The sequence below is a fragment of the Phaenicophaeus curvirostris genome, chromosome 2 (genome assembly GCF_032191515.1).
Source record: "Phaenicophaeus curvirostris isolate KB17595 chromosome 2, BPBGC_Pcur_1.0, whole genome shotgun sequence".
Classification (NCBI taxonomy): domain Eukaryota; kingdom Metazoa; phylum Chordata; class Aves; order Cuculiformes; family Cuculidae; genus Phaenicophaeus; species Phaenicophaeus curvirostris.
The window spans coordinates 104,518,862-104,546,568 of NC_091393.1; the positions used below are offsets into that span (position 1 = coordinate 104,518,862).

Sequence of the window (27,707 nt, forward strand, 5' to 3'; positions counted from 1 at the left end):
GATTTCTACTGTTACTTGATTTGTTTTGGATTGACTTTCACTTAACATTAAAAATTTATATTTAACTTGTTATGCATTCCACAACTTCATTTCAGTGATGGAAAATGAATTGTCTGTTATTTCATCTGAAAAAAACAAACAACTATTTATTTGTAATTTCAAGACAGAAGTCTATAAAGTTACAGGAGTGTGCTGCTTTTAAAATGTCTCCAGACTTTCCTCAGTTTCTTAAAAAGTATTCAAGATGTTAAATTGGCTAAAGCAACTTCCAGCTGGATGTGAGTGCAGTGTGAATTGGAAGATTGCAGTAGAAGGGTTGGGAGTGAACATGTGTGATGCAAGCATCTTGTTTCTTATTTAGCTTGTTTGGAAAACTTGAGTGCAGTATTGTTTCAGCAGTGCTTATTGCTTGTTCCTCCAGATGATGATGTGTTACATGATGAAGAGCTAGATAAGGAACTGCTTTGGAATCTTCAACTTTTGTCAGAGGTATTGCAAGGAATGCTCTTCCCATGCGTGTATGTCATTGCTTAATGCCCCTGAAAGAAGAAAAAATAAACTTTTGCTATTAAACCAAGAGAAATGTTGTACAAAGGACACCACGTGTAACTTCTTTTTCTTCTCTAACTTTAAATGGAACATAAGTGGCTGCTTTTGGAAGAAAATAAACATACAGTGTGTATGTGGAACAACATTCTAAATTTTAATACAGTTACTAAGGGGCAGAGAAGGAAGAGGGATCAGTTCCAGGGAAAACATAAGATGCTTTTGGAAAAGATAAATCTTTTAAAATTAATTTTAAAATTCATATGAGTATTGCCCCAAGATTTTGACCAGGGTTGACAAGCAATGTGTGTCAGAGTTCTTACATGGTACTTAAACTTTTTCAACAGCAGCAGAAGTGGTATTGGTGTGCAAGTTCAGTCTTTAATTTGAATTCAATGCGATGTACAGAATGGAACTTGGCACAGGATTGGCTGAGGAGTCTAATCCTCTCTTTAGTCCTCTAGAACAAACCCATTTTTTTTTACCTTTGAAATGTTTGTCTTTCCTACTAGATCACTCGAGTGGATGGAAAGAAGTTGCTACCATACGGGGAGCAGCTTGGGAAGATACTACAGCGAACACTACATTTAACCTGTAAGCAGGGTTACATTCTGTCTTGTAACCTACTGCACCATCTTCTTCGTTCTGCTACACTTATCTACCCCACAGAGTACTGCAGTGTGCCAGGTGGCTTTGACAAGCCTCTTTCTGAATACTTTCCTATCAAGGCAAGGATTTTCATTTATTTAGGATTAGAGGATTTGACTTTATTTTTTAAAAAAACAATCATACACTATATTATTTGGTTTTATTTAGATATTCTGAACATAGGTAGCAGCAATGGAAAGTGTAATTGAAAGATGCTTTGGGCTTTGAAACACAGAGCAAATTACAGGTTATTTTAAATTACATTGATAGAAAAGATGAATACTGACTGTTTTGAGTAATTTGATAGCATGACATATTAGTGTTTTATGATGTGTGTTGTACAATGATTGCATGACTACAACAAAATAATACAAAGCAAGTGTGCCTGCTCGTGTTTCTTAATCTTATAATAGACGATGCACTTAATTGAGACCCAGCTATTGAGTAGTACAGTGTTATGACCAGTTTGGAGCTTAGCAGGAGAATTTGTTGTTCACTTTAACTTAAATATCAAGTAATGGGAAGCATTGTTGCACTGGGACAAACTTAGTCTTTCATCTGCTTTTATGGATGAAAGTTGCAGCCTTTCCTTGCTCCTCTTCATGTAAATGTGGTTATCAGATATAACAAGCAGTATTGAGTGCGTGGAAAAATGAGTGGGTGCAAAACAATTGCAAGAAAGGACATATGGTATTTTAGAGGTAGACATAATAACAAATGAGCAATGGTTCTACACTGAACTTGAGATAAAAATGAAAATAGAAGTGTCAATATTAAAATATGGTGACACTCAAAAGCGTTCTACTAGTTTGCTGTTAAGACGTTGAGGTCGATTTATCGGTATTACAGATGAACACTGCAGCAGTTGAATATAAACCTTCATTTTGCCTAGAAGTGCTCTTTTACATAACTTTACAATTACAGATAATCTAATGCTTGTTACTGAAAGCTTGTACAGTTTTGTAAACTGATGAGAACATCCTGTTGGGCCAGATACTCATTTAAAAACAAATAAGATGATCTTAATTAAATGCTCCAACACAAAAATAGGTATTTCTTTTAAATTCCTTTGCCGTTCCATACATCAGTGGCTACTTTAGCAGTGTATATTAAATCACTTCTTAACTGCCGTTAACAGCTTGAGTTTGTCACTTACATGCTTCTTACCCTGCCCCAGTGTAAGACTGAAGTTCCTTCACTTTAAGTAGTATTCATAGAGGACTAGCCTGTTCTTCCAAGGAAGAGGTTTAATAGCAGGCTATGTTGAGTAAGTGTGTTACTGTAGTTCTTCGTAGTTTTTGTCCAGCCAGATCAGTCAGGCTTTTTAAGAACAGACCGTGAAGTTTTGTTATTCATGTTACCATATAAAATTGGACAAAGGCAGGAAACGTAAAGTGAAGACTGCAAAGGCCTGGCTATTAATTAATGTAATCCTAAGCATAGACTTCATTCATGTTTGAGCATGAATTAGTAGCAAACAGTGACTTTTCTCTTCCAAATACTCCAGTGGTGTTAATTCTGTAGCAGGTCTGAGCTCTTTTGTAAGCCAAAATATAAAAAGTTGTCTGTGTTGCGGGATGGCCTAGCATTGTTCGGAAGTCCTACTTAGCTTTCTCTTTTTGTTTTTAAAATGAAAGTGCTAAGTTTCCTGATTGTGGTTCAAATCTGAAAAGAAATATTATTAAACTGGTTAGTTTCTTTATTTTCTGTATAGGACTATCAAAAGTCTGAGTTGTGCTTAAGAGTATTTCTTAACATCCAGCTAAAGGATTAATAAAGTTATATTTCAATAAGACCAGTACAGTCCTTCTCCTTTTAGTCCTTACAGGTGTGTTATTTTACAGGTACATGTAGACATTATAGTAAGTTTGGGATTTCTCTTTGGTTTTCTTGTGTTCCTGTTTTTTTTCTGGAATTATCTGGATAACTGCCTTACAGCAGTCATTGGTTCATGGTTTTGGGTTTTTTAGTAATTTAAAATGCTGAGTTTTTAAAGATAATTTGCTTCATAGTTTGATTAATAAGAAATGTCTTTATTTCCTACAGGACTGGGGTAAACCAGGTGACCTGTGGAACTTGGACATCCAGTGGCATGTTCCTTCACCTGAGGAAATTAACTTTGCTTTTTATTTGCTGGATACGTTTCTTCAGCCTGAGCTCACCAGACTAGAGCACTATGCAACTGGAAAACTAGAAATGTCCAGGTTAGTTGTGATATGTAGTATGGAGAAAGTGTGTTTGTCTGATTTAAGTAGTCGTTGGAATCACACTGGCACTACAAAAATTAAGGAGTAAAATGCTACAGTGTCACACTGACTTCAGTATTATTTCAAGATTTCTAACTCTGAAGAGTACATATAATTTGGAAGTGCTTTTCATAAAATGGATAACATTATTTTGAACAGAAACACTCTTTAAAATAAAAAAACTTTTCCAGAGTTTTTTAAAACTATTTCCATTTAACTGTAGTCAGTGTAGCTCTTCCTCTAGACTCTTATCTTCTTATTTTGGCACAACCGTTTGAGTTCCTAAGCTATAAAGTAGAACACTGAACTAATTTGGCTTGGAATTCTGTCTCTCTCCACTTCCTTCCTGTGAGTAGATGGATTCAGTACATAGTGTGTCCCTGCAAAAAGTGGCAGTGTTGAAATCGAGAAGGTAATACAGAGTCAGTGGCGTAACAGATTGGAATGGAGACAAGAATACTGTTGCCCAATCTTGTTAAACTCTCATAGTGTGAAAGCATGACTTCATAAGGATAGTTTCTTAAGCACAGGATAATCGTGAGTTTAGTATGTGCTAAAGCATTTACAGGTATCAAATAGCTAAAGCTGTTTACAAGCATTAAATCTCAAACATTCTTTATTTCTCATGCTAAACCTTTGCATCCTTGAAGCTATATATACTTCAGTTGATGTTCATGGCATATGATATTATACCTCGTGCTGTGAAAGTGCAGCCCTACGTGAAACAGGACATGGTGTGTCAGGCTCCTAAATATCTCTGTCTAACGAAGCTCCCATCTTTTATCATCTGAAAAAGACAATATATACTTGACACATCAATGCCATCAGAAATTATGCTTGGACTAAAAGAAGAAAGGATTTGCTTCCTATTTAAATATTCAGTTTATTTGTATGTTTCTTTTGTGTTTTGGGTTTTTTTTCTCTTTGACACCTTGTATGTAAAGCTCTTAATTTCTAACAGAATTGGACTTTGATTTGGTCAAGGCTTCACTGTGCTAACAGTCATAAGAGAAATAGAAGGTGGTGATTTGAGAGAATATCACCAAGTGCCTGAATTGCAAATTGAATAGGAAGGCAAGATACCAGATCTGTGAGAGTAGAGAATACCATTGGTTGCTGAGGGAATAACTGGTGTGAATAAATGGGATACCGGATGGGCCTACTATTGCTTTGAATTGCAGTGTTCTGGAGCTTGAATTCCTGTGATTTTTTTTTCCAATGTTCCACTACGTAATAATTGGAAGGCAAACATTTTTTATAGATATAGCAGCTTCCATGTAAGTTTTTCTGTTGCAAAAGATAAAGTTAAAAATTCTAACAGCCTTTTTGAAAACGCATAATTAGTTGATTAGTAATGCATGAGTATGAAGAGCTGTTCAGTTAAGGAACCTCTTAAGAGGGTTGAAAGGAGTTATTTTGCAAATCAGAGCTGCTTACCACAAAGATGAGAACAAAGGGCAAAATTGGTAACGATATATGAAAGGGTACTACATTAGATGAGATGGCTTTAAAAAGAATTCCTTAATTCTCTAAAGTAGCACACAAGACTATTGTTCACATTGTTACGTTGTAATTTATCTTCAGACTGTAAAATATTCACTAGTAAAGTGTGCCTTTGTCCTGCTAGTGGTGGGAAGGACTTTCCATGGCCTTGGGGTGAGGAGTTATTTCAAGGGGTTTGTCTCAGATAGATAAAATTCTTCAAAACAATTTTTGTCGATAAAGCTGTTTTGAAATCAGTTTATCTCATTATGCTAAAGTTGTCTTCACAGTTTCAGAATATAAGATTACCAAAACAAGTTTTTTTCTGAAAAGGTTGACTGTTGGAGTTCTGTAGTAGAATTAGTTTGGATCAAAAAGCACTTCTTGGTTTCTGTAGTGCTCCCTCTTGTGTTTAGAACTGATATAGATGAAATAAAAAGCTTTTATAAAATAGAACTGATTAGATTTTAGAACTGATTTAGATGAAGTAAAAAGCTTTTATAAAACATCACAAACAATATATGGTTTGTCATTTGAATATTTTCAAGCATTTAGCAGATAAGTAATCAGGTTTTCTTCTTTGTTTAAGAGATGATGTGCAGCAGTGTCTTGCTATAGTGCACAACTGCTTGATTGGTTCTGGGAATGTTCTGCCTCCTCTACAAGGAGAAAGGGTGGCTCATCTGTAAGTAAAATTTGTTTTTATATCGCAAACGTTCTTAGCAGTTGTATCACCTCATATTGTTTTTTACTGCTTGCTTATTGCTGTTATCACAACAGCTGCTTCTAGTGGCTACTTTTAAGAAACTCTCATACTAGTATAAAGACACAGAAATTTGAAATGGTGACTTCCAGAAACAGTTTAGTACTTAAAACCTGAAAGAATGCTGTGGGTTTTTTTCATGCAGGACTGAAAATGTTTAAAAAAGGTAGATGATGGCACTGCGTTACTGATGCTAATTGATGTAAGGAAATGGAAGATAGGCTTTTAGTCCTGCGTTTTCCTTCCTCTAAAAGAATCCTTCAAACCATGGTGCACTGCCATCTTACTAATGTTCCAATCACTCTGAACAAGTATATTTGTAAACAATCTGAACTTCTTACTGGCTCCATTCTCATATTTAAATAGGAAATAAGTCCCATTTGAGTGCTCAGCACACACAGCTTGACTGCTGGTGCCAGCATGCAGTAGAAATCTAGAAAAATGCCTGAATAAAATTTCATTTTGGAAGTAATTGGAACTTTCTGTTGCATTACAGTAGTTCAGACTTTAAAACAGACTATTCTTTAATAGGTGGGATTGCTGCTTTAGCTTTGACTTCTTTGAAAAAGTATGTTGAGATATTATCATAGAATCATAGAATAACCAGGTTGGAAGAGAGTCCAACCATTCCTATCAAACACTAAACCATGCCCCTTAGCACCTCATCCACCCGTGCCTTAAACACCTCCAGGGAAGGGGACTCAACCACCTCCCTGGGCAGCCTGTTCCAGTGCCCAATGACCCTTTCTGTGAAGAATTTTTTCCTAATGTCCAGCCTAAATCTCCCCTGGCGGAGCTTGAGGCCATTCCCTCTTGTCCTGTCCCCTGTCACTTGGGAGAAGAGGCCAGCACCCTCCTCTCTACAACCTCCTTTCAGGTAGTTGTAGAGAGCAATGAGGTCTCCCCTCAGCCTCCTCTTCTCCAGGCTAAAGAACCCTAGCTCTCTTAGCCATTCCTCATAAGGCCTGTTCTCCAGCCCCCTCACCAGCTTTGTTGCTCTTCTCTGGACTCTCTCCAGAGCCTCAACATCCTTCATGTGGTGAGGGGCCCAGAACTGAACACAGGATTCGAGGAGTGGTCTCACCAGTGCCGAGTATAGAGGGAGAATAACCTCCCTGGACCTGCTGGTCACGCCGTTTCTGATACAAGCCAAGATGCCATTGGCCTTCTTGGCCACCTGGGCACACTGCTGGCTCATGTTCAGTCAGCTGTCAACCAACACGCCCAGGTCCCTCTCCTCCAGGCAGCTTTCTAGACAGACTTCTCCTAGTCTGTAGCACTGCATAGGGTTGTTGTGCCCCAAGTGCAGGACCTGGCATTTGCCTTGTTAAACCTCATGCCATTGGACTCAGCCCAGCGGTCCAGCCTGTTCAGATCCCTTTGCAGAGCCTCCCGACCCTCCAGCAGATCAACACTTCCACCCAGGTTAGTGTCGTCCGCAAACTTGCTGAGGGTGCACTCGATGCCTTCATCCAGGCCATTGATAAAGACATTAAACAGGGCTGTACCCAGCCCTGAGCCCTGGGGAACCCCACTTGTCACTGGCCTCCAGCTGGATTTCACACCATTTCCCACCACTCTCTGGGCCCGGCCAGCCAACCAGTTTTCCACCCAGGAGAGTGTGCGCCTGTCCAGGCCAGAGGCTGACAGTTTCTCAAGCAGAATGCTGTGAGAAACTGTGTCAAAGGCTTTACTGAAGTCCAAGAAGACCACATCCACAGCCTTTCCCTCATCCAGCAGCCGAGTCACTTTGTCATAGAAGGCGATCAGGTTAGTTTGGCAAGACCTGCCTTTTGTGAACCCGTGTTGACCGGGCCTGATCACCCAGTTCTCTTGCATGTGCTTCATGATAGCACTCAAGATCACCTGCTCCATGACTTTCCCTGGCACTGAGGTCAGACTGACAGGCCTGTAGTTTCCTGGGTCCTCCCTGCGACCCTTCTTGTAGATGGGCACAACATCAGCCAGCCTCCAGTCCAGTGGGACTTCCCCAGTCTTCCAGGACTGTTGGAAGATGATGGAAAGGGGTTTGGCCAGCACATCCGCCAGCTCCTTCAGTACCCTTGGATGAATCCCATCCGGCCTCATAGACTTGTGGCTGTCTAGTTGGGCTAGCAAAGCTCTGACCACCTCCTCTTGGATCATGGGAGCCTCATTTTTCTCCTCTAGCTCCTGGGTTTGTACACAGACGGAACGACTTTCTTTACAATTAAAGACTGAGGCAAAGAAGGCATTAAGTACCTCAGCCTTTTCCTCATCCCCTGTTACTGTTGTTCCTTCTGCGTCCAACAGGGACTGTATGGTCTCCCTAGTCCTCCTTTTATTATTTATATATTTATAGAAGGATTTTTTGTTCTCTTTCACAGACTTTGCCAATCTGATTTCTAGTTGAGCCTTAGCCCTTCTGATTTTTTCTCTACACAATCTCACTTCCCTCCTGTAGTCCACCCAAGAGGCCTGTCCCTTCTTCCAGAGCCCATAAACGTTTCTCCTCTTCTTGATATCACTTAAGATCTCTCTGTTCAACTAAGCTGGTTTTCTCCCCTGCCGGCATTTTTTCCGGAACATGGGGATGGCTTTCTCCTGAGCTGCTAGGATTTCCTTTTTGAAGAGCTCTCAGCCCTCATGGGCTCCCTTGCCCTTAAGTACTGTCTCTCATGAGACTTTGCCAACCAGCCTTCTGAAGAGTTCAAAGTCTGCCCTCTGGAAATTTAATGCTACTGTCCCACTAACCACCCTGTTCACTTCACCTAGAACAGAAAACCCTTTCATCTCATGATCACTTTGTCCTAGGCGTCCACCTACTGCCCCATCCCCCACAAGGCCTTCTCTGTTCACAAACAGCAGGTCCAGAAGGGCACCTTCCCTTGTTGGTTCATTCACCAGCTGTGCAAGGAAGTTGTCTTCCACGCCCTCCAGGAACCTCCTAGACTGCTTCCTTTCTGCTCTATTGTACTTCCAGCAGATATCAGGAAGATTGAAGTCTCCCACAAGAATGAGAGGCATTGATCTAGAGATTAACCCCAGCTGCTTATAGAAGAGCTCATCAGCTGCTTCTCCCTGGCTGAGTGGTCTGTAACAGACTCCCATCACAAAATCTACCTTCTGGTGGGTTCTTCTGATTTTAACCCACAGGCACTCAATCTCCTCATCACCACAATCCATCTCAACAGAGTCCAAGTCCTCCCTTACAAAGAGGGCTACCCCACCTCCTCTCCTACCCTTCCTATCCCACCTGAAGAGTTTGTACCCCACCATAGCTGTACTCCAGTTATATGAGTCATCCCACCACGTTTCCGTGATGGCAACGACATCATAGGCTCCTTGCCCTATAACAGCTTCCAGCTCTTCCCTCTTATTCCCCATGCTGTGTGCATTGGTGTAAATGCACTTCAGCTGAGCTGCCGAGCCTTCAGCCCTCTTAGAGGGAACAGAGTTCGTTCCCAATTGCCTGGTAACTGGAGTAGCTAGCTCCAGAGTGCCTGTATCTCCCTTAGCACCCTCAGGTGTGTTCTCCCCCACTTTCTGTGTGGTGATGTACTGGTGGTCCTCACCAGCACACCCTCTCCGAATCACCAGTGCCCCATGTCTAGGCTCGTTCCTGTCTAGCCTGGTCTCAACCCCCTCCCACTTCACATCTAGTTTAAAGCTTGATTTATGAGCTTAGCTAGGTTTTTAGCAAGGTCTTTAGCCCCCCTAGGAGACACACATGTCCCATGCTTAGCAAGAAAGCCTGCGGGTGCGTGAGCCACCCCATGATCAAAGAAGCCAAAGCCCCTCTCCTCACACCAGGCTCGGAGCCAGGCATTAATCGAATTCTTCTTCCTGACTTCCAGCTCCTCTCTATTTAGCCTTGGGATGGAGTAGAATACTATTTGTGCCCCAGAGCCCTCCATCATTTTCCCAATAGCCCTGAAGTCTTTCTTGATGGTTTTGGTCTTTCTGTTTACTAGATAATCGTTACCAGATTGGACTACTATCAGAGGATAGTAGTCTGTCTTGTGGAACAGGGAAGGAAGTTTTCTAACTACCTCCTTCACTGATGCCCCCGGTAAGCAGCAGACCTCTCTGTGGAGCGGGTCCGGTCTGCAAATGGGTCCCTCCATTCCTTTTAGGAGGGAGTCCCCTACAACAATCACCCTCCTCTTCTTCTTAGTGGAGGATGTTTTTATCTTTTTCTGAGGATGGTGCGGCCTAGGGAAGGATTCTAGGCTGTGGGAGCCATCATCCTCATCCTCAGGGTTGGATTCCACCTGCAGCACTTCATATTTGTTCACCAGGGGCATCTGGGGTTTTGGTGTCTGGTTGAGGGGAGCAGGTTTCCTTCATCTGGCAGGAACTTGCTGCCATTCCCCATCTCTTGTAACCCCAACCTTGCAGTTTGCAGGTGGACGGTGTTTGGACACACCAGCTCCAGCAGGCTGCTGAGTTAGTGAGAGGGCACTACTCCACTGGTCTATCTCCCTCTCATGCTCCCTGATGGTCCTCAGCCTCTTTACCTCCTCCCTTAACTCCTCCACCATGTGAAGGAGTTTCCCCACTCAAGTGCAGCTTTCACAAGTGAAGCCAGTAACAGAGGCACGAGCTGGTGTGGGGGGGGGGGCACTGCCTGCAGCCCAGGGTCTGGGCAGCTGCCTGCACCCACTGTGGCTCTGGCTGGGTGGCAGCATCCATCCTGCCTGCTGCAGCACATGGAGCAGCTTTAATCTTCTGCCGGGTGGCCACCATGGTCTTCGGTGTCTTCTGTCTAGTCTCTAGGTCCTCTCTGTGCCCTGCCCGCTCAAACTGCCCCGCTCCTCTTTGCCGCGCTCCTCTTTGCGGTGCTCCCAGGGGGACCGTTTAAATCTCCCGTGGTGGCTGCCGGGACCGTCCCCTCCCGTCAGGCCCTGCGGGACCAGCGTGTGGGGGCCGTCAGGACCCCTGCCCCTGCCTGGGTTTTTCTGAGATTTTCGCGGCTCAGGGAAGCTCCCACCACCTCAAAATGTCCACCCCACCCCAGAACTCACCGTCCTGCTGCCGGGTGCCGCCGAAGAAGCAGTGTTAATGGCTGCTCCACGTTTAAATCTCCCGCGGTAGGGACAATTACGAGTTCAATCTCAATATTCTTGTTACGCGTCACATTTAAAATATGGAGGGCTTCAGTGAAGTTTATGGCTGCAGTCTGTATTTGGTAACTATAAAGTTGTTGCTGAGATTTTTTTTGCCCACATGCCAGCTATGGAAAGTGCCAGAGAGCATTGATAGTCTCAAACACATTGCTTCAGGTGCCTGGCTTCTGTGAGCTTCTCATGTGGTGGAACAGGCTCCACTTGAGTCTATGTTAGAACATTTGTTAAGCTGGACAGGTTTATAGAGGCCATGTTTTACCATTGAATTTGTAAGAAATTCAGGAAAGTACTCCTCTAGTTGAAGAGGCAGTACAGGGCATTCAGGCTGATGATGACTGTTTTCTAAAATAAGGGTTTGGCGCCTTTCAGAAGGCATTTACAGTCCCTAGACAAGCCATGTGCTGCCACTCTGTATTGGGAAAATGTGGGTCTGTGTTAGCATCGCTTCTTGATTCAGTCTGAATCCTGTCCTGGTGTCTGTTAGACTGGATACACTAGACACTTGCAATTCATATGGCTTACGAGTTCAGGAGTAGAGTTTCTGGTGTTGGTCCTTGGGAGAAGAATTTTTTTATTCTTGGATGCCTTGAACTTCAAACTTCAAGGCTATCTTGGCCAAAAAAGCTTTAACACCACCCAAAAAAAAAAAAAAAGGCTATAGTGATCAGTTAAGGAAGAAATGCCTGTGTCAGAGTAAGCAGTTTTGTACCTCTGTCTGGGATATCTAATTGTCAATAACTGGAGCTTCATTTGGTAGAAGAATGAACCTCTCCACCTGTGAAGAAGAGTTCTCATGGTAGACTGGCGCTGGTTTTGGTTTGGTGTGGAGTGTTTAGGATCGTTTTTTTAGATTGTTGGACATGGTCTGTAAATTCTTAAGGTGCAAATTAGGATATTGGCCTTTAATGAACTTACAAATTACTTGTCTACTTGATGGGAGATTGCTTCATTCTGTTCATGTCTGTGCTGCCTTATTAAATATAGATTATTTACATGAGAACATGCTAAAATGTATTTGTTACTAAAGAAATCAAAATCGGACTTTTTTCTCACAATCTGAATTTTGGAATTCAATAGTTCATTCTACTAAATGTCTCCTGAGCTTCAGAATCCAGAATTATCTGGTTTTGGACAACTTTACCTATATTGATGAAACATCTTCTGCCCACTGTAGCAGGTCTTACACCCAAACTTCTTAGGGTTACATTAAGACTTTTAAAATACATAGTTAAGGCAATTTATCTCTTCAGTGACTTAAAACAGGACTCTGAAATTTGCCAAGTTGAATGAATTTTGCTTAAGTTGAATTTTGCTTAAGTAAGCTTTAATTCTCTTTCTTGGTATGATTTGAATTATCACAAACAGAACATGGATTTTTAATGAAGGAGACAATCTGAAGGAATTAGACTGAGTTTGTGTGCGGTAGATTGTACTTTGGCCTACTAAGGTGGCCTAAATACTTAAGGAGAGCCTGTTGTACTTCATATCAAATAAATGTTGGATCCTTGACAGTTTATTCAACTTGGCAAGAACAGTTATAAAGGTCAGTATCAACTTAGCATCTTTAGAGATGAGGCTGAGTTGATCTGTCCAGGACACAGATGGTATTTATTTTAGTGATGCTCCTTATGAAGTGTATGTTCTGTTTTAATGGGTTACTATATGTAAGCAAGAGTCACGGAAGGGAATTGTATCAAGAAGGAAGATGTCCTCTCCGCTGCCTTATTCCATCCTCTTCTTTGCCCAAGAAATCATGGGAAAATTAGTAATGAGTGACATGGGTTTTGATTTAAAAAGAAGTATGAAGCAGTTTCCTGTGAATAGTTTTCTATCCCATATGTCTATAAAATTATATCCAGTTTGAATGCAGGATGTGTGTTTGGATGAACTTGCTATTAAAACAGAAAAAAAGTCTGATTTAAATTGTTTGAGTTCCTGGATTATATTTTTTGTAAGATTCCAGGTCATGTTTTGATCACACGTGATGGAAATGCACATAAACCGCTGACATCTGAAACCAAAGGGCTTTTATTGAAAGTGACTAAGTCGGTTACTGAGCACACCCTTATTTTAGGTAGCGTGTATGCATAGTTAGTACTTACCTCTGGTGGTGGTGATAATCACTGTCCTAAAGTGGCAACGTAGGAATATATTTAAATGCAGGTACTGATACTGGCTTGATATATTTATGTTAAAAAGTTGTATGTATGTCATGAATGGTAAATTTGAAAATACAAGAGACTTCAGAAAGGAGCTTGCCATAATACAGTACACTGAGCAATGATGCAAGGATAACCAAGATTATCCAGCTTGCCCTAAACCATTTTCATTAGGTTTTTATTAACAATCTCTCAAAGACAATCAATTTTATCTGACTTGCTGAGTTTGAATCAGAAGCTCCCTTTAAATCGCTCTTTTAGCAGTCAGTGAGGTTGCTGAGACTCGTATATATACAAATAAGCCAATTTTATTAAGAATAATTGATTATAGCAATTCATGCCTAAATAAGGGTTCAGTGGTGGCTGGGGATAAGATACAGTTTGCGAAAATATATTGAAAGTCAAGTACCCGAGCATAGAAAGGAGCAATATGCAAGTAAGAAATATGTAGTTAAGTTCAAAATATAGCTAGATGCTACTAATTAGCTTGATGTTAAGATATATTTAGCACAGATAACACAAAGGTCTTACCCTGATGGAGTCTGGGGCAGGGGGAGATGGGGTCCAGCCCGTTGGCCGATCCCAGAAGTTTCAATGACATTTTCCCCTCACCACTTTCCCCTTTGTTTTCATTTTTTATAGTAACTTGCACCTTTAGGGTGGAGTTTTAGGTGGAGCTTGAGTGACTGAAGTCTTTACATCAGACCCTGCTGACTGGTGGAGGGAAAATTCTCGCTTCACTTGCCAAAACTTAACTGCGTATGCCCAGTAGGAGTGGTTATGATAGTGGTTTGCCTCAGAGGTGAGGAGGAGGCAGGTAGCCGTAGGTGTGGAAGTGTGTTTTAGTATGATAATGATATTACAATTATTTTATAATGAGTACAGATCAGCTGGAGGGCTGGATTGTCAGAGCAGCAGCTGCAATGCATCTTCAAGGAAAATAATTTGTCCTTGCTGATCGTGCTCCTTGCTAATGGCAATAGTTGTCTATCTTTGTTTCCAGGCATCCCATTCCCCTCTTCGGATAGCGAGATACCCTTGATGCATTTCTTTCTGGTCTGCCCTTTGTGTGTTGCAATTCCACTGACTTTGCTTTTAAAAGTCTTGTTCTCAGCCTGTGGCAGAGGTAAGGGGGAGCCACCCAGTCCCATATCTCCCCACGTTCAGCGTTATTCCAACATACGAATATAGTTCTAAAACAAACTGGCACAGGAGTTTACCTGTCGGATGCCTTCTGTGCTGCCTGACTCCAACAGCTCATCACGTTCCACGTAGCACAGCATTGTTATTTGTGCTGGCTGTGAATAAGAGCTGAGTAGGTGTAACTGCTAGGTTCTCCTTCAGCTTGATGGTTAAGGGCACCCGAGGATTCTTGCCAAGACAGACAGATGAGTCTTTGTTCCTTTATAATCTTCCAGCTTGCTCACTGAACGAAGGTTACTTGGATGGGGGAGAGCTTGGAGCTGTGTAATTTGAACCTCAGCAGAAGAAATGTGTGGGTAGAGTGAACTTTAAAACTTTGCGTGTAGCAGGATGATGAATAGATCCAATGGTTCTGTTAGTACTGTGAACTCTGCCTGTAGCTCCTCCTGCCACCAAGATGCTTTTTCCTTGAACTTATGGGATTTATTTCTCTATTCAACCACTGAAAGGTACCCAAATATTTGTAGACCTTGTTTTGGGGGTCTGTTTGCAATCTTAGTTGGGTGACAGGCAGGGGAAGGCAGCAGGCTGTAACAGCATGATACCACTGTACCTAATTTAATAGTTAATTTAAGTGACTAGGTCATAACAGTGACAAATACAAAGCAAGATGACTTGACTGAGAGAGGAGGTAGAGGGTTTTGTTTAATAGGGAAAAATAACTATGAAAATTAGTGAATTGAAAACAAGCTGGCTGAATGCTTGTTTCATTATTGGTTGTCATAGTTGACCTGTGCTGTACAATAACATTCCCTTGCATTAAATGTGTGGTTTGGGGTTTTTTGAGTGGGTGAGTTTGAAATCACAGTATTACATAAATGTGGTCATCTTCTAGAGGGATGAGGATCCAGTAAAAGTTATGAGCGCTCTTTTGGGAGAAGAAAATGTGTCAGTCTAGATTCCAGTTCTAAACCTTTTTGTTTTAAAATAAATTGCAGAGGTGAATGCATGAGACTGCATTCCACTAACACGGTAACATTTGCTGCTTGGTGCTTGGTTGTTGCTATACTTCTACAGTAGTAAAATAGAGCTGTTGCAAATGTGAGGGCTCTCCACTAGTGTGAAGTGGTTTTAATCCAGGATGGTGTGCTACAATTCACCATCGTTATTTTATGGAAATAACATTCAAAAGTCTATCACCCTGTTCACTTACAGAAACTTTTCATTTTTATTTATTGTTTAATAAAGCTGAAACTGACTAAAATTCCCCAGCACTGGTCTGGTATGTTCTTCTTATCAGATAGAATCAAATCATGCCCATATTTTCACATATTAGCAATTACTGTTTTGAGTAAAGGTTTCAAAACTTCTGTTTCTCTACAAATGTGTACATTGGCATAAACTTCCTTGACTCTCCTGTCAGTCATGTTAATGGCTTTATGTCGATTCATTGGTTTCTTTTATTGCTTTTTTTATCTTTTGATGACTGGTAGTCTTGAACTGAAGTATGATCTATTTAGTATGGAAAACACATTGTTAAATTGACACTTGGCATCAATATGTGCAGTAAATCTGGAAGTATACACTGTATGTGTACATGCGCACGCTTGGTATACACATCAATATAGCTGTTGTGAGCTCCAACTTTTTCAGAGACCAACTATTTTTAACGGATGGTTTGAGATCTTTTTTATTATTTCTTTTCCCCTGATTTCGGGAGCGAAATTCCCATGTGTGTTACATGAATGACATAAATAATTTATATCCTTCTGCAAGTTCTCATCATAGCTTGTGCTATTTTAAACCTTTGGTGTTAGTGGGAATGTTTCATACCTGGGCAAGTGTTTGGGAGGCAAGTGTTTGGGGAGGAGATTGGCAATTCTGCAGAAAAGGAATTTGTGCACAATTAATGCACAAAGAAACTGCATAATAGAAACTTATCAGAATTGGAGGTAGTTATCTTTCAGTAGGAAATAGATCTTTAATAAATGTCTCTTGATGTTGACTTTTTTAGCCTCTGAGTAGCAAGGAATTTAAATTTCTTGGGTTTTTTTTTGGAGGAGTGAATTCTCCTCTGAAGTGCCATGCATAAATTAATAGAAAACTGATTCATGACTCAATAATGTGCATTTATTATTCTGCATAGTGTTCTTCATCTTTAGTGGAGATGCCATGGATTCCAGCTGTGTTCTGTGAGTTACTTTTTAAATGTAAAATCGATAGTAACAAGGGGAAGGGGAAAAAGCAGTTGAGGAGGCTGCCAGAGGTTGTGAGAGGCAATCCTTGATGACAGCAGTAGGGAGTGGTTTTGTGGCTGAATGAAAGTGTTCAAAGCCATAGAGTCAGAGCTGTGGCGAATTATCCTGACATAGTTGGGGAAAAATGAATATACATTTTCTTCTGCACCTGCAGAAACAAAATGCAGTGGTTCCTGTGCCACATTATGTGTGCAGATGTGCATAATGCTTCTGTGCACGCAATCTGCCCTTTTCTTAATGGGGAACTGTAATTGGGATGGGCACCAAATGGAGTGGTGTCCATCTCCTTTTGTTTTAATGACTGTAATGGTCTGCAAATAAAGATTATTTCAAATGTAAATAGCATAAAGCTCTCTAAGGTTGAGAAATCTTCCGCTGGTGTTCAGCTGAGTTCCCCTTCACTTGGCTTTTCTTCCTTGCAGCTGACTTATTACTGAGGTAACTAATAAAGAAGCTGATTTAGGGAAGCAGAACCAGGATTACTCAGAGAACATCCTTTTTTTTTTTGTCTGCGTCTTAACTAAATCTTAGTTAGATAGGATACAGTGTCGCTCTGCTCCTGTTGCAGATGTTGGTAGGAGCTTGCTTTGTGTCCTTTCACTAAAGGTGTTCAGACTGCAGGCCAAGGATAAGAGCACTTCTTTTAAACGTGTAAGGATGGGATACTGTGTGCTGAGGGGCAGGGCTAGCTAACTTCTCTTGGCATCTCCAGGGAACTTCCTAGCTCCGTTAAGGGAGCTGCACACAGAAAAGGAAACAGTTATTCCTCCACGGTGAGTAACGCTGTGTTCTCCTTGTTCACCTTCCGACTGTTGTCTCTTAATCTCTTATGTCGATAGAGGTTGATGGAGCCTTGGTCTGGTCCTTAATATGGCTCAAGGTGTTATTGCAATTAGAAGAATGTCCTCTGCTATCAGTTGAGTGGAGTCATGCTAAAAGTTACTAGTTTCTGAAAAATTGTGTCTGATTGCTTGACTGTACTTATAGACTGAGGAATGTGTACAGAGAGATTTAAATAGTGTCTGTAAAGTGTCCAGAAGTTGAAAAACTTAAGTGCGTCAATTTTTCTCAAATAAAGATGCCTTATTTTTTGTACTGTGGCAAATAAGGGAATGAATTCTTCAAAGTTCTTTTTAATTGGGATTTCTTTTCCAGCTGTAAATTTGGAGTTTCTTGGCAATTTCTGTATTGTAAACTGTTGGTGTAGAATGAAGCACAGTATTGTTTGTACATTGTGTGAAGCATTGTTGTAAGAATTCTGCTCTCAGTATTGACCGAAGTTAAGAAAAGTATTTCATGCCTCTTCCTTTTTTTGTGATCGAAGTAAAACGCTTAATTTTCTCTGGCTCGGTGGCTGACACTTAGAATGCTGCATATTATTAGCATGGACCTTAGTTTATGGGCTAGCTATGTGTTGTATTTTGAACATAACACTTTGATCCTGTTGTAGCCTTATTGAAATAAATGGCTCTACCTGTGGAGTAATGTCAGGGTGAGTGCAGGGACTGTACCAGGCTAGTTCTTGATTACCAGATGCTGTGTGTTGAGTCTGTTGGTCTGCTCAGGAACTTCAGCTGTAGAGAGAGCTTGGAGTGGTGTTTTTGCTTTGCTTTAAACATTAGAGATTTGGTTCAGAACTTGGCTAGCTGGCAAAGAACAGCTGAACACATTCTGCGCTGAGCAGAAAGGAGGCATGAAGATTTGGAATCTTTCTTTAGACTGAGGGAAGACTGGGAAATTGCACTTTAATTTTCCTTGCCTCATAGGTAGCAAAGCCTTACATGAACTCAATTTGTGTATTAATACCAGGGAAAAGCTGCTCAAGGGTAAAAATATATGAAAGTGATGTAGAAAATTTGCTACTATGAGCTCATTTACCCATCGACATATCCGGCATACTGTACAAAAATATGTAATTTCTAACTGTCTTCAATTGTTGGATTTATCTGCCACCTTTTTTTTTAAGGAATTATAGAATTTGAGGTGGGAAGGTTCACTTTTTTTTTCCCCAGATGTTAATTTCAGAAATATCACTGCTCTGTATCTTCAGTCTGAAGAGATCTGATCATGGAAAAATACATAGCAAACACCTTCAAAGTCAATCGTGTAGGTGATTCCAAAAGAGCAAGTGTGTTATGTTTGTTTATTCAGGACAAAAGAACGGGGTTGATGTTGGATATTTTGGAAATTGCATTTAGTGGCCAAGTTGTATCTTAAGCACTTTTGCCAGTGCTGAGATCTGGGGGAATAAATAGTAGCAAAACTTTTGGAATGGCTTATTTTCAAGTTAACCTTTTAGTGCTACCAGAAATAAAATGAGGAAAAGAAAATGAAGACTCCACTTTTTCATGTCTTATATCGGTTACGAAAAGGACACTTATAGATCTGTTTGACTTTTGTTGGTGCCTGCGGAGGAATAAGGGACAACACATGACCAATATGATCAATTGAAGCCGTTTTAATCAAAGTTCACAACACATTTATACCTAACTTAGCTGAAAGGAGCCGTTGTGTAACAAGCTGATTTGACAATTCTCCTTTAGCAACAAGCAATCATTAGTTACATACAATATTATACTTTCCCATGGAAAACAGCTATATGAGTATTCTGGTCTACAAATTGATTGACTACAAAGTAACAAATCAAAGACTACAGAGGAAAGTTACCCGTGAGAAAGGAGAGGAGCACAAGGCAGAACAACTCCCTAATGTTACAAAGAGAAACCTTAAGGACAGCGTGTCCTCTACAGTAGCTGCTGCTTCTGCAAAGTTAGCTTTAATTGTGGTGCAAAAGCTGGGTTGTGCACGTCTAAATATCCGTGCCCATTTTGATCTAAAAATTCCTCAACAGGTGCCGATGTGACTCTTAGAATGGTTGCAAAGTAGGTTTATTTACTTAATTTTTGGTTCAAAGTTTTTTTTTCTTGGGATTGGCATTCCTATGTCTGGCCCACTTGCTGATGCTCTTTTTTTAGTCCAACACACCGGTGTATTTTGTCCTTGTAATCTTGAATTTGTTTACCTTAATGATTAGGGGGCAAGATTATAGGTTTTAAAAAAAAAAAAAAAAAAAAAACAAGCCAAAACACACAACCCCAAGTGTGTGTAGGTTATGTTCTTATGTCTTCAAAATTCATTGGCATGTGATGTCTGACTCTTTATTTTGTGCATTGTTCACATATAGCAAATCCATGAAGACTAACAATTCCCTTTAACAAAGTATTTTGGATCTATAAGTTTGGCCCAAATCCTGGGAAAAGCATGTCGTTATTTTTTGATATCATTATTCATAGTGAACTTTATGTAGTATGACTTCTGTAAATCATGGGTACACTTCCTTACTTTATAAAGTAAGGATCCAGGTCACAAAAGCTTCCTCAGCTCAACTTGTCAGGAAAGGATTCTGCCTTAGCAGTGACGTTCATCTGTTCTTTATGGACTAAGACAACTGAGAGCCTCTCTTGTTTTGATGAGTGTGTTCATAGGTTTCACAATAAGGCCAAATCTCTGACTGTTTAACATAACTGGTCAGGTTCTGTTAAATAAGAAATCAGGATTCTAGGTTCTAGGTGTCCTTATGGTATATGCATCTCTGACAAACATTCTGACCCATGAATATGGTTGATTTATAAATAATAGATTTTACTGCTTGTAAATCCAGATGTCCTTGGTGCTACTGGCATGAAATTTAATTTGTTAAAATGAATTGAATGTCATTGAAACTCACAGAGCTAATGATTTCCATAATGTATAGTAATACTTGGTTTGTTTTTTTGCAGCGTCCCAAGTCTGGTGTCTTTGGAAGAGACAAAGCTGTACACTGGTGTTGAATATGGTAAGTGGGTCCTAATTCTGTTCAGACTGATTCTAGGTATTGTTTTCAATCTTATCTTTTTCTGCTTTAGAAACAGTAGGTTCTTTTTGAGAGTGTAATTTTGATTCTTCTCTTTACATTAAATGGGCTTTTTGGGCTAACAGACGAAGTTTTTGTGTACACACAGTTTCATCTTCAGCAAGATATGAGTCTCCTGCAATAACATGGCTGGGACAGGGAGCTCGGCTCTGACCCCCAGGTCAGAATGGTTGGGTCCATGTACTTCAACACAGATCAGAGGTGCAGGAAGCAACACCCATCACCCAAGAACTGCGCTTGAGAGGCAGAAGGAATCAAAGCATAACCTGCTAAAGGCTGTATCAGCTCCATTAGAATAAAACTGCATTTTGCAGGCTTTATTGTGTGTTCCTAACTATCTTCTGAATGAAGATAGGTTGTTTAAATAAGGAACTGAGGCACACAGTAACTGATTATTTGGCTACAAAATGATTTTAGGTGCTTAAACGCTCCTTTTAATATGTGGTCCATTAGTTTGCAAGTGGTGAGTTTGTAACCATTTAACATGTAATGGAGATTGGATTAAGATTACTCTGGTTTAAAACTTTCCATGAAGATTGATTCTTCTGTCTTTTGTGTTTTCTGTTGTTTAGATTAGGATTGTATATTCCCCTTCATGCCTTTCTGTTAGTGGCTTGATCACCCGATATGCAACAACTATATTCTGTTGGCTTTCTTTTTCACCCTGTTTAGTGTGTCCCTCTCTAATTTTCGTATGCTAAATCTAGCTTATTCTGCCATTGGTAATGAATCCAGCTGTCAAGGCAAATAAAGAAGAATGTGTACCTATTGAAGCATACTCTTTTGACTTGATAAACAAAAGAAGGCCCTGTGAGAGTGGTGTGCTTGGATATAACAACATGGTTATGTTTACAATAATCCATGCTGCCATTTCTAAACAGTCTGCTCTGGCTTTCCAGTTGTTTACTTGTCATTAAATTGTTTTTTATGCTGTTGTATAAGAAAGATAAATGTTTCATGTTTTCTAGATTTATCAAGAGACAATTATCGAGAAACAATTGCAAGGGTTACCAGGAAATTGCTACGTAAGTTTAGCTACTCCTCTATCTAAAAGGTTCTGTGTTTTGTTGAGCTTTGAAGTATTACTTCATAGATGAGAAGCTTGTTCCATTTACTTTGCCTATTAATTCTTAAATCTAAGCTTTGTAGAAATAAAACTACTGTTAACTTTCAAAGCTTTTTTCCTGTCTCATAATGAATTTTCTTCCAATTGCAGGCTATATACTTGATAATTCAGAAGATGATACCAAATCTCTATTTCTAATAATAAAGGTATCTTTATAATTTGTAATACTTAAGTCAAGATATATTTTGCAGAATAATCACTCTTTGTCATGATTTTCTTTCTACAGATTATTAGTGATGTTTTACAGTTCCAAGGGTCTCACAAGCATGAGTTTGATTCACGGTGGAAAAGCTTTAATCTAGTGAAAAAATCAATGGAGAACAGGGTCAGTGATTTTAATTTGTAAAGCTTAGGTGGGGGGTGGGAATAGTTCCTAATGTTCCAGAAGACTTTGTTCATATTTTTACTTACTTCCTAATCAGTTTTGTAGTTTTGAAATCTAATTCTTTCATAAGAATATTGTTTTGCAGAGGTCTTGTACCTTTATTTTGAAACCTTATGAGTGAACAGCTTAGCATTTCTGAATTGTAGTAACCCTCAATTTGCATATATACTTGGACCGAAGTCTTAGAGACTTGGCGTGATACTTTTTTCTGGTCTTTGTTAACTGAGAAATTTCTGTGACCAGAGATTCCTTTTGCTTACAGAGTAATAGCCGAATAAAAAACTTTGCCAGGGCAACAAATGAAGGTTGTCTGCCAAAAAGAATTTCTACATTATATTTGTCTGTTTCTAGAAGGAAAAGAGTATATGAGAAATTCAGTCAGTACAAATTACCTATGTGAATATCAAAATCTAAACCAAACTATATATTTCTTTACAGCTTCAAGGAAGGAAACAGCATATCAGAGCTTTGCTGATAGACAGAGTTATGTTGCAACATGAGGTAACACGTTAATTTATATCTCCACTAACCACGTTACTTGAAAAGCTGATTTGTTATGTCATTTAGCAAAAAGTTCAGTAATTCTGTACTAGTGTTTCTCTTGTGTTTGTGAAATGTAAAAACAGTGTCCTTTATTTGTGTTTTCTCTGCAATTTAGTTGAGAACCCTAACGATGGAAGGTTGTGAATATAAAACCTCCCACCAAGAGTTGATCAGAGATCTTTTGTGTTTGTCTACAAGTTCATATGGTCAGGTAAGTAACACATTTCAGTTTAAAAGAGTTGAGTTCTTTGTTAATGTTTTCAGGTTTTCAGGATATTTGCTTCTCAGTTTATTTCTGTGACAATGTGAAGTATTCAGTTACATATTTCTTTTGCCTTAGTTGCCAAGCTTGAAAGAGTTTCTGCTTTAAAGGTAGTCCCTTCTTTGTCAAATAAAGAACTTTAATAATGGAGAGGATGCCAGGTTAGGTTACAGATTTTGGGGGTTTTGAGGGTTTTAATTCTAGGCTTCTAAAGAATGAGTCAATAAAAAATGTCAGCGAATATATACTCGGTTGACAGTATTTGGAATGCTAAATCAAGGTTCAGGAAGTAGCTGTGATGGCATCCTAGGTTTTAGAAATCAACTTCTGGCCCACCTGTTTTGTAGGATTGTGAATACTCTGCCCAGTGGGGACACTGTATGTATTTACAAATTCAGATCCATCCACGATGTCTACAGGCTCTTTAGAGTTCTGCTAACTGCATTTGTTGTTCTATTCTATCTGCATGATTTTCAAAATTATCTTAAAAACACAGTGACTCTTCTTGGCAACATAAAGAATTTTCTTTAACATTCTAGATGTTCTCAAGTAAATGCTAGAAACAAGAAGTAAATTTTTATGAACCGTGAGCAAGGGTGAGGGAAGCGTGCTATTTACAGCCTTCTACAAATAATTTTGTTCCTGTGCACAAATACATCATCTAAACTCTGTGCATAAGTAACCGAAATAGATAAGGATGTTATTTTGTATAGTATGTTTTTAGTTTAGAAGAGTTTCTAGTAATGTCCCTTTTCCCACAGGTCAGAAGTAAAGCTCAGCAAGCATTCTTCACAGCTTTGGGAACATACAATTTTTGCTGCAGAGATATCATTCCTTTGGTTTTGGACTTCTTGCGTCCAGACCGGCAAGACGTCACTCAAAAGCAATTTAAAGTACTGTTGCATTAACTTCTGTTTCATGTCTGCCTTTTGAAGGTGTTTTTATAGGAGAATTTTTAATGGTGAAGTGGGATTGGCTTGTTTATCAGCCTGACACTTGATATTTTCCTGGCAAATAAATAGTCATACATAGCTTATGCTATAGTGTAAGGGATTATTTGGGTTAGATCAGTTGTGAAGAGAAATTTTGTGTTTATGTATTCCTCATTTCATTGTGTGTTCAGATACTGCAAAAACGTATGTTAGCACCTAATTTGAAATTATGAAATGGAAGTTGAGAAGCTATAATCCAAGGTGGTAAGCAATTCTGTCAGCTGTAGCAGTATAAGAAATTAGACATAAAGTTGATCATCCAGAAAAAGTTACGCTAGATCGGGTAGGTTTTGTTACAAAGTGGTGGGTAAAATGCTGATGCTCTCAGGCCTCAAAATGGTGCTGACACAACGATGCCTGATCTGTCCAGGTGTTTGAAAGCATCATCCTCCCCTCCTTCCTCTGCACCCCCCTCAGTCCTGCTGACCATGGAGACGAGTTAGACTGTTGTCATATGGCCAGAACAAGAGCTGTGGCCGATTATCCTGGTCTAGTTGCCTGATAGTTGAAAACAGACAGCATGTGATTACATTGTTTGTTTATCTTGTTATCCCATTTCTTGTTTATTATTATTTTTTTCTGCCATCCTTGTATCTCCCTCTGTCCCTGTCTCATCCCAGATAAGCAATCTACACCTAGTTATTTTTTCTCAATTGGTCCCATTTTGCTACACTTAAGAGCATTTGTTGCCGTACCTGAATGTGGTATTTCTGCTGCTACTGCGCAGCCTTAGCCTCTCTGACATTACTGATTTGGTTACATAGGCACTGCTGTTCTTGTAAGACTGGTCTCCAGAAGGTCCCCACAACTTCCTTCCAACAACCTGTGAAATTTGGCCATTTGTCACATAACCCCCTTTTAATGCCCAGTGAAACCCAGCCCTGCTTTGTTTTGCTGTGTGAAACTCTAGTCAGCTTCTCACACAATCACCTGTCATGTTCACCAGGTTGTGGCGTCCAGTAGTTATCCATATCCTGTTCAGCAGGGGTTGTTTCAGCTCTGGGCTTAGTTTAACTGCCAAATGATTTGCCTGCAGCCCAAATATGGATCGATTCACAGAAAGGCCAGGGTGTGGTACTTGATCACTGAATAATCTCCTTTGTAATGTAATTTAAAAATCAGTCTGTGGATGAATTAATTGGCAGGGCTTCCAATCTCATTAAAATGGTTCTTCAGCATGAAGAGAATTCTGTAAAAAATCCTCAGTGTTTTGACAATGAGGCCATGTAACTGAATGTTTATGGTACATCTTCATGGTAGCATACTGTTAAAATTAATTTTTATTCTGTTGGGTACAGTCTTATGTAGGTAGCTATCACTGATATGAAGCAAACATTGCTTTAACTTTTTAAAATCGCATCTTTCATTTTCCAGGGTGCCTTATATTGTCTTCTTGGAAATCACAGTGGAGTATGTTTGGCAAATCTTCATGACTGGGATTGTATTGCGCAGACGTGGCCAGCAATTGTTTCTTCTGGCCTTAGCAAAGCGATGTCCTTGGAAAAACCATCCATAGTTAGACTCTTTGATGACCTAGCAGAAAAAATCCATAGGCAATATGAAACAATTGGATTGGATTTTGCAGTAAGTGACAGATTGCTTGGTGTTAGTGTCTTGGATTCTGAGAATATTTGATTACATAAATCATAGAATCATACAATGTTTGGGTTGGAAGGGACCTTAAAGTTCATCCAGTTCCAACACCCTGCCATGGGCAGGAACACATTCCACTGGATCAGGGTACTCAAAACTCCACCCAGCTGAGCCTTGAGTGCCTCCAGGGATGGGGCATCTGTGACTTCTCTGGGCAACCTGTGCTAGTGCCTCACTACCCTCACGCTGCTTGGCACTCGTTTATATTTGAGGCTTTGTTCTGATGTGGATTGCATCCTGATTTCTGTTGCAATGGAATACAGAGTGTCCTGTAATTGTATTGGAATTTGTAACTTTGTTAACTTCTAAGGAAGTGTTAGGAAAAGGAAATTTAAGTTGCCTTTCAGTGTTAATTAGGATAGGTGATGTTGATCAGATGTGAAGATGCGTGGTGGTAGTACAGTGTTGTCAAGCTACCATTGTCCTTATTTGTAGTACTCTGTGCTAACTAACACACAGCATTCATTGCACCACTGCCTCTTGCCTCATCAATGGGTAAGTGGCATGGTACTTATTTTAACAAATGGGTGTTAACTAATTAAAATCTCTTAAACGATTTCTATGCTTTAATAAATATTGAAATTTGGTGTTAGTTTTATTTTATAATAGAATAGAACATTTACTTGGAGAAATAAATCTGCTGTGTGAACATAAGAGCCACCTTCCCTGCTTCTTCATGAACTTATCTATATGGGGACAGGAAATTCTGCACTCTTCATGTGATCCTGAACTCTTCTTATTTAAAACCAGAAACAAACATTAAAACTTGTAAGCTGCTGCTCAGTCCCAAGTTTTTGCATTCTTTGTCAACAGGTTCCAGAGAAATGTGTTGAGATAGCTGTTATGCTGCAAAAATCAGAACATCCAAGTTCGAACTTCACAGGTCTTTGTTCAGAAGAAATTCAATTAGGAATTCAGCGACAGAAAGAAAAAAATGCTGAGGCTCTGCGGTGAGTTCAGCTTCCCTTAACACCAGCTTCCACTGCCTGATATTTACTGTACATTAAATATAGTAATCCGAAATTGCTAAACTAAATCTTAAGCTGAACAAATTCAGAATGCCCAAGGATTATTGTGGTGTATCGTCCCTCTTGGCCTGGCAGCCACTTTCCTCTGCACTCCTAGTTCCTTCCTCTTCTCTGTCTTCCCCATTTCTGCTGCATTTACTGCATTGTCTTCACCCACCTTCTGTATAGGAACTTTTATTTTGTTTTTAAATGATTCTCAGTAGCATCTGATTGATTCCCTCTCTTTCCCTCAGAAACTATGAAAATTTGGTCAACATGCTGCTGGACTGCGTGGAACAAAGAAATCTGTAAGCCTTCCTTTCTGTGTATGAGAATTTTTTTTGAGGGGTGGATTGGAGATGGCTACATGAATAAACAGGAATTGCATCTTGAAGTGCAACTGGCATGATGAGGACTGAGTAATAGATTTTCACCCTCGAGTTAGTTGTCCAAAAGCCGTTCTGTCAGTAGCAATCTGGCATAAAAGAGATTGTGGCTAGCTGCTTGGAGATTTTTTGCAAAGATATCTGCAAAAATTGAATTTCTAAAGGTCTTCGTGCGTTTGCATATGGATTCTGCTTGCTGAAACAGGAGGTTAAAGGCTAGTGTAGGGGAATGTTGCACTACTGTCTCCTAGGCTAAGATGTGAATGAGCCTTGGATTTATTTTCATTGAGAGCTTGATTTTTTTAATATTAGATACCATCACATCTTGGAGTTTGGCTTTGTTGTTAATTAGTTTGACCTATTATTTTTATAATACTTGTTTGTTGTGGGGGAAAAAGCTCTTGTTCTGTCAACACAGTACTGACATCTGAATAGATTTTTAATTGGTATTCTAATATTTGTGTTTAAAAACTTTAAAAGAATACCCCACAGGTCTCTCTTTTACATTGAAATGCCGAGATCAAAGAGAGATGATTAACTGAGTGTGTTTGGTTGCACTTACATGTTCTCAGAACACTGGAGGTCTCCCTAAATGACAATTAAGCTCATGACCTATTGCAGTGCCATAGAACATTGCTTAAGTTATTCCAAACATATTTACATAATTTCAGTCTGTATAATCATTTCTGTGCAAAAGCAGTACATGCAGCTCTGCTACTTATTGTCTGTTTTCAATGTTTATTGTATTTTTTTTTTAGTCCCTGGAAGTTCGAGCACATAAGTATTGGTTTTCTGTCTCTGCTCCTGAGGGATGATAGGATACTGCCTGTCCGTGCCATAAAATTTTTTGTGCAGTGTCTCAACCATGATGCAATTGTCGTTCGTAAGGTAAAAACAACATTATTATATCTTTTTTTTTTAAATCAGGTGTTTGTGGTGTCTTGCTGTGATAAAGCACAAAAATTAGGGTGTGTCCCTCCTTACTTTTCCAGCCATGCACGTATAAAAAGTTCCTAATCTTGGCAGTGCTGTAGCCGTGACATATGATGTTAAGTCTGTGAACTGTGAAAATGTGCAGTGTACCTTT

The 27,707-nt window shown here is 39.8% G+C and overlaps 1 protein-coding gene across 2 annotated transcripts in view; it reads left to right on the plus strand.

The window, feature by feature from the left end:
• PSME4 (proteasome activator subunit 4) overlaps positions 1 to 27,707 on the plus strand; it is a 74,241-nt gene that overhangs the window by 27,363 nt on the left and 19,171 nt on the right. For both annotated transcript variants that reach the window (XM_069850264.1, XM_069850266.1), the window contains 15 exons: positions 422 to 489; positions 1,059 to 1,274; positions 3,241 to 3,398; positions 5,512 to 5,607; positions 20,133 to 20,188; positions 21,235 to 21,291; positions 21,483 to 21,538; positions 21,619 to 21,717; positions 22,216 to 22,278; positions 22,436 to 22,531; positions 23,344 to 23,475; positions 24,949 to 25,158; positions 26,041 to 26,177; positions 26,489 to 26,542; positions 27,379 to 27,508. In XM_069850264.1, coding sequence (XP_069706365.1) covers positions 422 to 489; positions 1,059 to 1,274; positions 3,241 to 3,398; positions 5,512 to 5,607; positions 20,133 to 20,188; positions 21,235 to 21,291; positions 21,483 to 21,538; positions 21,619 to 21,717; positions 22,216 to 22,278; positions 22,436 to 22,531; positions 23,344 to 23,475; positions 24,949 to 25,158; positions 26,041 to 26,177; positions 26,489 to 26,542; positions 27,379 to 27,508 — 1,628 coding nt within the window. The remainder of the gene's footprint in view (positions 1 to 421; positions 490 to 1,058; positions 1,275 to 3,240; positions 3,399 to 5,511; positions 5,608 to 20,132; positions 20,189 to 21,234; positions 21,292 to 21,482; positions 21,539 to 21,618; positions 21,718 to 22,215; positions 22,279 to 22,435; positions 22,532 to 23,343; positions 23,476 to 24,948; positions 25,159 to 26,040; positions 26,178 to 26,488; positions 26,543 to 27,378; positions 27,509 to 27,707) is intronic.